General features: G+C 43.7%; 2 protein-coding genes and 1 long non-coding RNA gene across 3 annotated transcripts; 1 reads left to right on the top strand and 2 right to left on the bottom strand.

Moving 5' to 3' along the window:
* The first annotated feature begins 887 nt into the window (after positions 1-887).
* Positions 888-1,346, top strand: LOC122364655 (DEAD-box ATP-dependent RNA helicase 9-like). The gene has a single exon (XM_043335262.1). It carries the CDS (start codon positions 888-890, stop codon positions 1,344-1,346), a length of 459 nt encoding a protein of 152 aa, XP_043191197.1.
* A 747-nt stretch (positions 1,347-2,093) lies between these two features.
* On the bottom strand, positions 2,094-3,899 carry LOC122364671. Its single transcript, XM_043335279.1, has 3 exons — positions 3,782-3,899; positions 3,158-3,336; positions 2,094-2,778 (listed from the first exon to the last, which is right to left on the bottom strand). Exons 2-3 carry the CDS (start codon positions 3,332-3,334, stop codon positions 2,635-2,637), a joined length of 321 nt encoding a protein of 106 aa, XP_043191214.1. The 5' UTR covers positions 3,335-3,336; positions 3,782-3,899; the 3' UTR covers positions 2,094-2,634.
* A 2,511-nt stretch (positions 3,900-6,410) lies between these two features.
* Positions 6,411-11,382, bottom strand: LOC122364670. The gene is made up of 3 exons (XR_006253615.1): positions 11,314-11,382; positions 7,655-7,833; positions 6,411-7,223 (listed from the first exon to the last, which is right to left on the bottom strand). It is a non-coding gene; the product is annotated as an uncharacterized LOC122364670 (long non-coding RNA).
* Positions 11,383-11,679: the final 297 nt, after the last annotated feature.

Here is an 11,679-nt window from a genome sequence, read left to right as displayed (position 1 = left end):
CCGAAACCGGTAATTGTGAGACAGGGACCCCATTTTGGCTATCTCAACTCAAATCTAATGTTAAGGTGGGAGGGTCCCTTTAACTTCTACAGAAGCAAAAAACCGTCTTTTCATGTAACACAGCACACTAACCGCCTTCCCTTCTCTCCAGCCTCCAGCCATGAGGGCGGTGGTTCTTCTGTGTCTGGCGGTATCCGCCTGTGCCCGCCCCCAGTTCACGGGGACCGGGGGAGCCAGCGGCTCTGGTAATGCTCAGTCCACACAGGGCCAGAGTAGCTTCCCATCCGGCAGCAGCGCCGTCCAGAGCAGCTCCGCGGGGGCAGAGGTGAGTAGTTGGTCTTGTTTTCTTTGGTTTTATTAAGATTTTCCTTTCTTATTCATGCGATCTTTTTGTTTTCTATTTTGCTTGTTTTATCTTTGCTTTCTTTATTTTATGTTTCTTTTTTCAATTTCCTGTTATCATTTTGTCTGTATTCCCCTTTTTATTTTTCATTATCTTCCTTTATTCTATTTTTCAAGGACGTACCTACGAGCTTGTGCATTCCAGTCTGTTCCGGTCTGTATGTACCTCCTTGTATACTGTATAGGGCTGCTCCAATAACGACATCAAAAGTGCACGAGGAAAAGTGGAGCGTGCGAGCCTTGTACATGCTCCAGTTTATTCCAGTTTGTACCACCTTATATTGGAGGGGGTAGGTTGTTCAAGGGGGTCGAGGTGGGCCGTGGATTGAATCATAACACGAATGTATCAGTCTTAGGTGGAATGCATCTAATGGAAATCATGAAAATAATAATGCGGTACGTTGCATTTTAGAGAAACAGCACCAAAGTCCTCCTGGAGCGATGGATAAACACCGCAGGGACAGACATAGTAAGCTCATGCTAACATGGACTCTCAAGGAAACATCGCACAAGATACTGACGACTTCACCGTTCCTTTCTCTGTCCAGGGTTCTGCCTTCGACGGCGCATCTTCATTCAACACCGGCATCAGCAACGTCGGACAAAGTTCTGGACTCTTCGGAGATCAGCAGTTCGCCAGCAACCAGGCCTCTAGCGACCAATTCGGCGGTGGCGGATTTGGACAGTTTGGCGGCGTTGATGGCGGGTTCGGCGGAAGCGGATTTGGCGGTGACGCCGAATTCGGCGGAAGCGGATTTGGCGGTGACGCAGGATTTGGTGGAAGCGGTTTCGAACAGAGCGCGGGTTCCGCACCTAGCGGCGGCAGCGGGTTTGGGCAGACCGCTGGGTCCGGACCTACCGGAGGCAGCGGCTTCGACGCTTCCGGAGCCGGAGGAGGTAGTCAGTTCGCAAACAATCAGGCTTCCAGCACCCAGTTTGGTTAGGCCATGGTTGAGCTGCTCGCAAGTACCTTGACGAATTGGCGATGCGCGAAGTGTGACGGGGAAGTTGTAATAAAACGGCGCATTTTTTTTTTGTGTGTGAAGTAGGCGTTCAAACAAATTAAAGTGAACTTTGAGGCCTGCAAGCCTCTAAAACATGTTTCTCTTACCTTCAGCAGAATGGTAGCAAAGCAATAATGGCACTCGTTTATTTTGATGAGCTCACTGAAGACTGAGTTGTGCAGGTTTCTTGTGCTGTTGGAGATGGTATGCACGGTGAAATGAATATCCCGTGGCATTGTACGATGTACATACATGCCATGATTCTGGGTAAAGGGACCGCTATCAGCGAAAGTAAGAGTGAGACCGGAGACGTGAGCATGACGCAACGTTTTGATCACTAGTTAGTCAGTGTTCCGCAGGGTGGTATTTACTGCTTTGTTAGCTTGCTTAATTTATAGCAATAGATGCTTTGGTCTCCTCTTATTGTTTTCTTTTCTTTTCTCTTTTTTGTTCATTTAGAGCTTATTTTTTCCAGGAAATTTCCCATGGATTCTTTTAATGACGATAAATGTCTGTGTTCAGAGGCAGTTTAGTTGGAGCATGAAAAGTTGACGGCCCGGACGCGTGGCGGAAGGGTACTTTAGATGGTACAAGTTCTCAATTTGATAAAATCCGCTGCCAATTGCCACCATCGCCCGCAAGACTGTCACTGCTTACAATTTTCATACATAAGCCAGAAAGAGCCCGTTTGAGCAACAATTTTTAAGCGTTTGCGCGATGGAAACGCTGTTTTTTATTAACCGTAAAGCCACATTTTCATGCATAGTTATTCACCACTAGGCCACAATGCACCGAATACAAAACTAAATAAAGCACCTTCTTGAGAGTGCATAACACTGCTATATAAAGTGGCATCCTGATCCAATGATAGTAAGATTTGATCGCCTAGCAACGCCAAAAGACATCCGGCGTCAAACCGGTTTACTGATGGCCTCAAGGCCCTCACTTGTTACCTAATGTCTAATTAAGACATGTTTAGCTTGTAGAGATGGTGCAGAACGTCGTTTTGGTGGGCATTATAGGTGACAGTCGTTCTGTCTTCCGGTCTACCATACAAAGAAAAAACTCCAGATATTAAGCAATCTAATTTTTTTTACAAAGATGCATGTTTTATTGATTACATTGCGAAGATCTCCAAAAGCCGGCACTAACAATGATAACTGCACAAATTACACAACATGTGACCACTGGCTTGTAAAAATCGTCATTTTTAATCACTTTGCGTTAATTATCCGTAAAATATACGTCCGCCACCAAACTGGTTGCTGGTAGCCTGGTTGTTGGCGAACTGCTTGTTTCCGAAGAATCCGCTGGTCTGACCGACGTTACTACTAGCTGAGTTGTACGACGATCCACCGCGGGACGCAGAACCCTGAGGGCAGGAGGTGATTTGTGAATGATTATGGACTCAACAGAGCAGTGTTATTGCTGAGGAATACAATGCGTCTATGAAGCGATGTGAATTATGAAATGAGTTGAACATAGCTCTGTGAAGACGTTTGAACTTGTCGATCGTTTTTTCGTTGCCCTTGCATGGAAGGAAAATTGAGTAGCTTTACCTAAAACTTTATGTTTTAATTACACAACAGCGCACAAGCAACCGAAATCAGAGTTCTTGGAAATTGAAGATTTTTTAGGGAGTATGCGGTGGCCATAACAATGTTCAAAGCCACCTGTCGGAATCCGCTAATGATTACTGGTCACCACGTCGTTTGTTTTCAGTTACTGTAAATCACAGATTCCGAACTTACGCTCGCGAAGGCGTTGCTGTTCTGGATCTGGCTGTTTCCGAAAAAACCCTGGTTCTGTCCCTGGGTACTGGAAGCTCCAGCATTGCCGGTCGCGCTGCCACCGCGGCCAAATCCGAATCCGAACGGTTTGGCGCTCACTACCGCCACCAGGCAGAGAAGAACCACGGCCGTCCTCATCACTGAAACGGAAGTAACGGTGAACACTGGGCGGTAGCGGAACAATGCGTCATGACAAATACCTCTTTTTAATCACCATACTATGAGAATTGAGAATAGTGGAAGGCTGAAATAAATTCAAAAGATCAAACATACAAAACAAAAATGTTCAGAGCGCAGATATATGGGGACGATGAAATATACCCCAGCTGTTTCCTTTCAGGAGTGTAACTTGAAATGAGGAGATGCCCAGCCTTAACCTAACCATTGCTTTTGCCACTTGTTCAGTTTTGGTTCGTTCTTTGTCCGGTCTTTTACAGAGATAATTTTTGGAGGAAAATATGAAAATGAGAAAACAAGCTAACGTTTCACTGTATGTATTCTGTATATAAAACAAAATTTATAATAACGAAGGCAGAGTAGCATGAGTAACATTGAGAACCCTTCCTCGCTCCGGAGCCAACTTACCTGTGTGTTAGGAGTGCTTTCGCTTGTTATTTTCTCGTCAGTTCCTCTCGCTATCTCACCGTCAGTTCCTCTTGCTATCTCACCGTCTCCCGATTCTGCGTTGCACTGTTCCTCACGCACATTTCTCTGCGTTTATATAGGGGAGCGGTCGGGTGTGCCGATCTCTCGTCCAAGCCGGTTCTCCCTAGATCCGCAATGACGACAAGACAAACAATTGGATAATGAGTCACCTACACGTGCTCTGCACGTACAGAGAATGATAGACAGCTATAATTGGTGAGCGAGGGAGCGGGGAAGCCAGACCTGCCCGACTGGCTTGGGAATTCCCTTATCTTGTGGTTTTATCAATGCTGCGGCTTGGTAGAGGCGCATTGTTCAGCTGAGCGGCATCTGTGCTCTTTTGCAGTGGTTTTGTCGTGTCGCGTAGTTTGTTGGCTAATTATTGCGTCGAATCTGATGATGATGATGATGATGATGATGATGATGATGATGATGATGATGATGATGATGATGATGATGATGATGATGATGATGATGATGATGATGATGATGATGATGATGATGATGACAATGACGGTGATGTCGAACCAGCCACCCCCCCCCCGCCCCTCGACAACATAAAAATGAAGCGATTAGTGGTGTCAGTTTCAGAAAATGTATGTCCAAAGTCCGTCCAGAGTCCAAGAATTACGTCGACTGTCCGTCCAAAAACGTCCAAGCCAGCCATTTGTCCAAAGATTTCCGAAACCCACGCAATAGTTAACACTCAACACTGTGATTTAATTTCCTTTTAACGTACCATTACCATCTCAAAAGTGTTTATCATATCCGGAAAGTTGAGCTTTCCATTGATAACTTTGTAAAAATGCTGATGTGTAGCGATTGATTGTCCAATGTTATCCAAAACCTACTGTCATTGTCTAGCCAAATTTCGAATTGCCGGACATTGCACGAAATCGGATTCCGAAGGTTCAAGTTTCATTGACACCATAGAAGCGATTAAATCATGTCATCACACTGTGAGGGCTCAGATGGATCCCAGCCCCAACAATCGGGTGTTACTCGGTACTTGATCTCGTTACGAGCAATGCGCCTGTTTTTTTTTTCCCAAGATCAGTAGCCGAACGGACAGGGGTCTTATCGCTTCATTCCTATACATGAGCCGCTGTGAAAACGCCAAAACGGGCAAGGGTCAAGGAAAATGCATCAAATTCCCGTCATTATTCGTATGTACATCTTTGAATGTTGTGCAATATTTTGCAAGTGATCGGTAGCAGTAATATGTATTTATGGAATTAGAAATGGGAATTATGCATTTACATTCCATTCTCAAAATTGTATGGCTACTTTGGTCCTCGTAACAAACATAAATTCTTATATAATACTGCATCTTTACCTGATACCTGTTGACCTTTGATACCCGGTCTCCAGACGCCAAACCAGTAATAGACTTTGTGACAGGCGACTTATCTCCCGGTCTAACCACTGAGTGGCATGGAGTTGCTACCATCACATCCTGATGCCTAGAAAAGAAACGGACACACAATATTTGTCTCATTGGGCAGTGAAGTGATAAATGATGAATGATGATGCTCCCAACATTTTGTGATAAGCGATTTGACGATCCATGGATACATATTTTATTATCTTATGGCTATGTTTTAACCCTCGCCGGCATAGGGCGGTTGATGCAACCCCCTAAGGTTTTTCGCAAATAACTCGCGTAAAAAGCGGCCGATCACAACGAAATTTTCAATACCTTCGCATTGATCAATTTTACACTTATCCTGAAAATGTCATGACCCTGACCCAAATGACCTTTGACCTGTGACCTTTTTCCGAGACCATGTTTGGCCGGAATCGCGATTCGGCATATATCGGCTCGCATTAGCCGCGCGTTTGGAAGCTTTTCGTGGTTTCAAACGTTCAAACATGTGATTTGATGTTGCTCCCATGCATAAGGGTGGGTGTCAAGGTCACCTGAAGGTCAGATCAGGTCATTGACCTTTTGTGACCTCGGTTCACTTTTTCGAGTTTTACATGTTTCTAGGCTAGTTTTTGGAGCTGAATTCGAATTTAGCAGCCATTTGAACATTTACGAATTAGTTTTGGTGCCTTCGTAACATGTTACGAAGCTGTCAGAGGCGGATGAAAGGTACTACGAATACCCGTCATGACCCCTACCGGTTGACCTGACCTGACCTGACCCGACCCGGTCTAAACGCTTAACGACATCATCTGTGATCAAAACTAACACGATATTCGTGATCAGCACCCCGGAAAACCCCAAAACATCCACACTTCACGACTTTCTAACAGGTCCCGATATTCCTGATTTTTGGGTCATTGACCTGACTTGGAAGGTCAACCGACGACCTAGGAACTTATAATTGAGTATCATCGGCTTCCTCTCGTGACGGGCAACACGCTCGTTTTTTCGCCAAGCTCTAGCTCTATCAGGGGCCAAACGCGAGGGGGGGGGGGGGTCGTACCACCCCCCACCCCCACTTGTGCCGTCGAAGGACTCAAAATGGCCTGTGCCGGCGAGGGTTAAAATGTATGCTTCACATATCCTGGCCCCCAGCTCTATAGGCCTGCGCCATCGAGGATGCAAAATTAAAAAAAAAACTTGCAATGGTTTTCAGTTTTTATTCAGCTAAAATAACAACCTTTTAGACATTTTCGAGCAACTCTTCTTCTTACTTTACTACGCTTTGTTCCGCACATGTAACATACCAACTGAACAATGGGTTCAGATGTTTCCAGACATGATCTGTGCAAAAATGCTATGCCGACACTATGACTCGCTCTGCACAACTTCTTGTTATTATACATCATACAATTACCATCGATTTTCTTTCCGTTCTCTTATTCGACATTTTTTGTTGTAGTGTGAGATGTAGTGTAACACACAAAAGTTTTACTGTGTGTTTTCCTGTTCAGTCATGGTATGCATAGTTTTACCGAATGACACTAGTTTTGCCACATGTACTCGTATGTTCACAACTCTGCACAGAACCATTGGCCAGCGTTTCAATTGAAAGTAGTTCATAATTAGCGCTGAATAATTTGCTATCAGTGGAAGTTAAATATACCTAGGCTGTGAAACGACGGTAAGTGTTTGGAACACGCCACTCTGCAGGCATTGAAAGTTAGTTGTGTCTTGCTGCTGACGACAGCCATATTCGGCGTTAAAATAATCCAGTCACGTTGCTTGCATGTTATGACAGACATTACTCCGTCCATGAGGGAAAACCCTTCAGCCATGTGATCATGATTCTGAGCATGTTTCTGTATTTATCAGAGCACAGCGCTAGCCTGTGAACTGGCTGCTAAAGGCGCCGGTATTGCCGAATTGTTGAGCTCCTCCGAAGGGTCCGAGGCCCTGGGAAAGAGTGGCAGTGCCTTGACTGAGGTTTGATCCGCCGTTGAATGCGCCTCCCTGAAAGAAGAATTGGCGTAAGAATAAGAAATAATACAGACACCTCAGGTCAGGTCACCTCCAATATATAAGAACGATACTGCAGGGACGAAATGAGCTAGCAAAGAAAGTAATCGAAATAGAGCTTGAAAGAAAAGAAAGCAAATGGGCAGACACGTGACAACCGAGAAGTAGATCTGGGTGATTTAATAAAGGAGCTGAACTAATTTAACTAAACAAAAAAGTGGCTAAACCATGACGTAGATTGGTAACAAAAAGGGCAGTCTAAATAAAATTTTAATTTTAGCATGAATTCCTCACTGGAAAAAATCACAACTTCCGAATAAACAATTGAAAATTGACAATTTTCGGAATAATAGTACATACACACATTTCCATCCCAAGGAATGTACCAGAGGAATGCTTGAGAAAGGACACGTCCCACTATTTACCTGGGCGGCAGTACCCAGCTGCTGAATTTGGGTGGTGGGGCCAAAGAGGCCCTGGCTCTGTGCCTGGATGCCGTTGGCCCCGGCGCTGCCAAAGGCGCTGGGTCTACCAAATCCTAAGAACTGAGGCCTTGCCGAGGCGACGGCAACCAGACAGACCAAAACCAGGGTAGTCTTCATAGCTGAAATACAACGATCGATTAGCATGTATGACATGGGCAACGCGGATTACTGGTACTTTGCACATTGAAAACTGTGGTTAAAGTGTTGACCTCTGTTCAATTTTATCATTTTGATAAGCCTCCAAGCAAAGGAAACCGTTTTGGAAACCATTCGATGCCTTTGATCTGTTAAAATTCTAAACTATCACAACTTTCACAACTGGGGCATTCCACGATAGATCGTACCAGGCCCGTCACCCTCATCTCTCAGATTTTAATGAAAATCGGTCCTTGGGGTAATCATAGGCCCCAAAGACGCCTGGCAAAATATCAGACTTCTCAGATCAAAACTTTTTGAGTTATATTGCATTACATTTTTTAACTTCGGTATGTAACGGTGAGTTTGATGGCCTATAACTCAAGAACGGGTTAAGCAACCAACAAAAAGTAAACAACACTAAACCTACGATGAATCAAAAATTAGTATTACTATTTAAAAATTCCAAAGAAAAAATTTCATTGTTGAGCAAAAACCTTAATCTTTTTTCATTTGCCTCCAATGACTTTTGGGACCAAAATTTTTCACATTTTTATTTTTTCAAAATAATCTTCATGTCATTGCAAATCGACATGCAAAAAATTAGAAAGGTGTTCTTTCTATAAGTTCCTCATTTTCCCGCAAACAAAATGGGTTTCGGAGGGGTTGATACGACCCCAGCACGCCGTTTCGCTTCTAATAGAGCTAGAGCCTCGCGGAAAAAACGAGCGTGTGTGCCGTTACAAGTCGCAGCGATTGGTACCCGATTTTAAGGTCTCAGGTTAACCGGTAGCGTCTGAGGTCAGGTCACGTGACTGAAGTTACGGGTTCGGTTTTTAGTAAATAACTTCGCAAAAAATGGCCGCAGAGCCGCGATTTTGGCATCATTGTGTTCGCCTAGCTCAGGTGCATCGAATGGTATACTTTTTGCTAGGGTGAGGTCAACTTAAGTAGTTGACCTCGGGTCAAGGTCAAGTCAGAGCCCCTCAGGTCACGAAGCTGGGCAAAGGGTATCATATGGCATATCATTCGATTCGGAAGGTCTTCCCGAGTCCATTGGTGGCTTTCCCGACTCTCTAGCTCGATTTGATCGGGAGTTATTGACGAAAAACTCGTACGACCCTAGTGACGTCATTAATGACGTCACGCAATGTTAACAATGCAAAAGTAAAGCATTGGACTTTGCAAGGAGTGCATGAAATCACGATACCATGTACGTGGGATAGTTTTAGATCATTCTCGGCGCCAAAATAACAGTTTTTATATTTCCCCATTGATTTATAACAGTGATGTCACGTGACCGACCTGACCTCATGTAACCTTGAAAAATTCCCAGATATACAAGGTGTGAGACCTCTGGAGGACACCATGTATGCGTCCTGTAACTTTCATCTCGGACAGCTATGGTCATTGGCGTCCAAAACAATGTCAGAACCAAACAGCCTTTTTCACCCTCGCGATTATAGGAAAGAGGATTGAATGAACCCTCTTTTCACTTTTTTCAGATGACTCAGACTTGAATTGAAATTTCAGTAACCCGTGATGTCACTAGGCAGCTTTACCACGCCATTTGTAAGTTCCCATCCCGAAATCACTATTCGAAACCGTTATCGTGACGTAAAATAAATACATTTATAGAAAGAACACCTTCCTAATTTTTGCATACTTCTTAACAATGAGCCAAATATTTTTTTTTAAAGAAATAAAAATTCAAAAAAAAATTGGTCCCAAAGTCCAAAAAATACAAATGAAAGAAAACTCGATATGTCATATATCAAAAATAACGTATTTTTCGAAATTTCAAAAATACATATTAATCTCTGTTTCATTGCAAGTTCAATGTTATATAACATTTGACATTTGAATAATCCGTCTCAGAGTTACAGCCCGCCAAACTTAGCGCTTCAAAGCAAGATCCAAAAAATGTTATACACCATAACTCAAAAAATACTTATCTGATAAGCCTGAAATTGTTACAGGTGGATTCAGAGCCCCTGATTACCCCTGAGACCAATTCTCGTCAAATTCCGAGAGATGAGGGTGTCAAATTGGAAAAAAGTGGTACGATCTATCGTGGAATGCCCCAACTGTATGTATGTAGTTCCTGTCTTTTCGGTGGACGTTATGATGAAACATTCCGTATTAACCCGCGCCCAGATGGGGTCTGCCGAGCAACGTGGTCTGATGGGGGGGGGGGGCATTTTGGCCCCCCCCTCAGATCTCGAGAACCACGCAACATAGCGACAAGCGGTAAACGGTGTTGGATAGCCCCAACGGGGAACTACCTTGTGACCCAATTTCATTGACCTCGGTCAAACCGATGACGTCACAGGTCAGGTCAAAGGTCGAATTTTCACCGTTTACAGGCATTTCAAGAAATGCGTTGTAAAATCGTGTAAAATGCATTTCATTGAAAATCATCGATGGGGAAATGTTCTTCAAACACATATTTTGCTATTTGAGGTCACTGATACCAGGTCAGGTCACAGAGGTCAGGTCACTGGGGGGGTCACAATATGAAAGTGTCGTGTGATACATGTTTTATGGTCCATTTTACATGACAAATGCGATTATGTGGGTCAGACAGACTTTAGGGCCAGCTTAGGTCACGTTTTGGTCAAGGTCAGGTCAAGGTCAGGTCAAGGTCAGGTCAAATTAGGTCAAATTTCAAAGTTGATATTTTTGCATAAAATGGGTATCGATTCGATGCAACTCGTCACGGGGAGTTCAATGGTGGTCTCCGTTTTGCGCTACGAGCTCTAGAATTGCTAAAAATTGAGTTCAAAAATTTGACGTCATCAATTTTTAACAGTTTTTTCGCTATAACTTGGCCAAAAAAGAGGTATCGATCTAAAATTTGGTATGTATATCGAAGAGCGCAGGGACTATCATATATATTCCGGTTTTTTCGAAATTCGAAAAATTTTTGGAAATTTTTTGAGTTTTTCTAAAAAAAATCAATTTTTTTGATTGTTGGGGAACAAAATCCCAAAATTTCGAAAATCCGAGATAGCAGTTTTGTAGCGCCGTCTTTTCTCTACACAACCACATAAAGAACTTTAAAATTGCTTGTTAACTGTAGAATTGGTGAGCGTTTCAAGATGTCATGTTTTTTGCTCATTTTTACTCGAACATGACCTCAGTTTGACCTCAATAACTCCTGACCTGAGGTGACCTGTGACTTGAAATTTTGTGTGAAGGTGTCAAATTGATGCCCGGTAAGGTGCCCAAAATTTGGCGAACCACAGGGGGGGCCAAAATGGCCCCCCCCCCATCAGGGCGCGGGTTAATAATATCTTAGAACTTAAAATTGAAACATTTGGTCCATCTGAAACGGAAGTTATCATTGCTTCAGAAAATTATAAAATACCTAATCCTTACAGCAACAAGTGGCAACAACATATTTCAAAAACGGATAAAATGATCTTCATAATTCATGCGAGCAGCGTTTCACTAAATCTCACCTGCAAACTGAGGTCGAAGTGGTCTTTTCACTGAGGTGCCTTGTTCGTAACTGATGTAGCCACACAGAGCCTCTCTTTATATCTGATTGGCAGGTTTTGCGATTGTTTACCAAGGATTACACATGGATGCTGCGGTTTTTCTCTGGTGAGTCGCATTGTCAACTGGCCCATGGATTATTGACTAATCGTGCAGAACTCTGCAAACTCAATGCTTGCAGCCGGCATGTCGCATTGGTGAAGACTAGGAACTGGAAATTTGACTGGACTGGAAGCGCTGAACTACACACAGGTTTGGGGTTTTTCCGCAATCTGAGCTGGCAGATGCCGCTTCTGATGAATCGTCGAACGCCTAATCAGCCCGTCAAA

This window comes from Amphibalanus amphitrite, unplaced genomic scaffold (genome assembly GCF_019059575.1).
Source record: "Amphibalanus amphitrite isolate SeventyFive unplaced genomic scaffold, NRLGWU_Aamphi_draft 000690F_arrow, whole genome shotgun sequence".
Taxonomy (NCBI): Eukaryota; Metazoa; Arthropoda; class Thecostraca; order Balanomorpha; family Balanidae; genus Amphibalanus; species Amphibalanus amphitrite.
Note: the sequence above shows the minus strand (reverse complement) of the source record. Positions and strands in the feature narration are given on the sequence as shown.

Bases quoted from the DNA above. Each gene is read 5' to 3' on its own strand.
- LOC122364655 (XM_043335262.1), top strand. From the start codon at position 888: ATGGACTCTCAAGGAAACATCGCACAAGATACTGACGACTTCACCGTT.
- LOC122364671 (XM_043335279.1), bottom strand. From the start codon at position 3,334: ATGAGGACGGCCGTGGTTCTTCTCTGCCTGGTGGCGGTAGTGAGCGCC. The intron at 2,779-3,157 runs GTAAGTTCGGAA...TCCTGCCCTCAG, and splicing joins ACAGCAACGCCTTCGCGAGC to GGTTCTGCGTCCCGCGGTGG.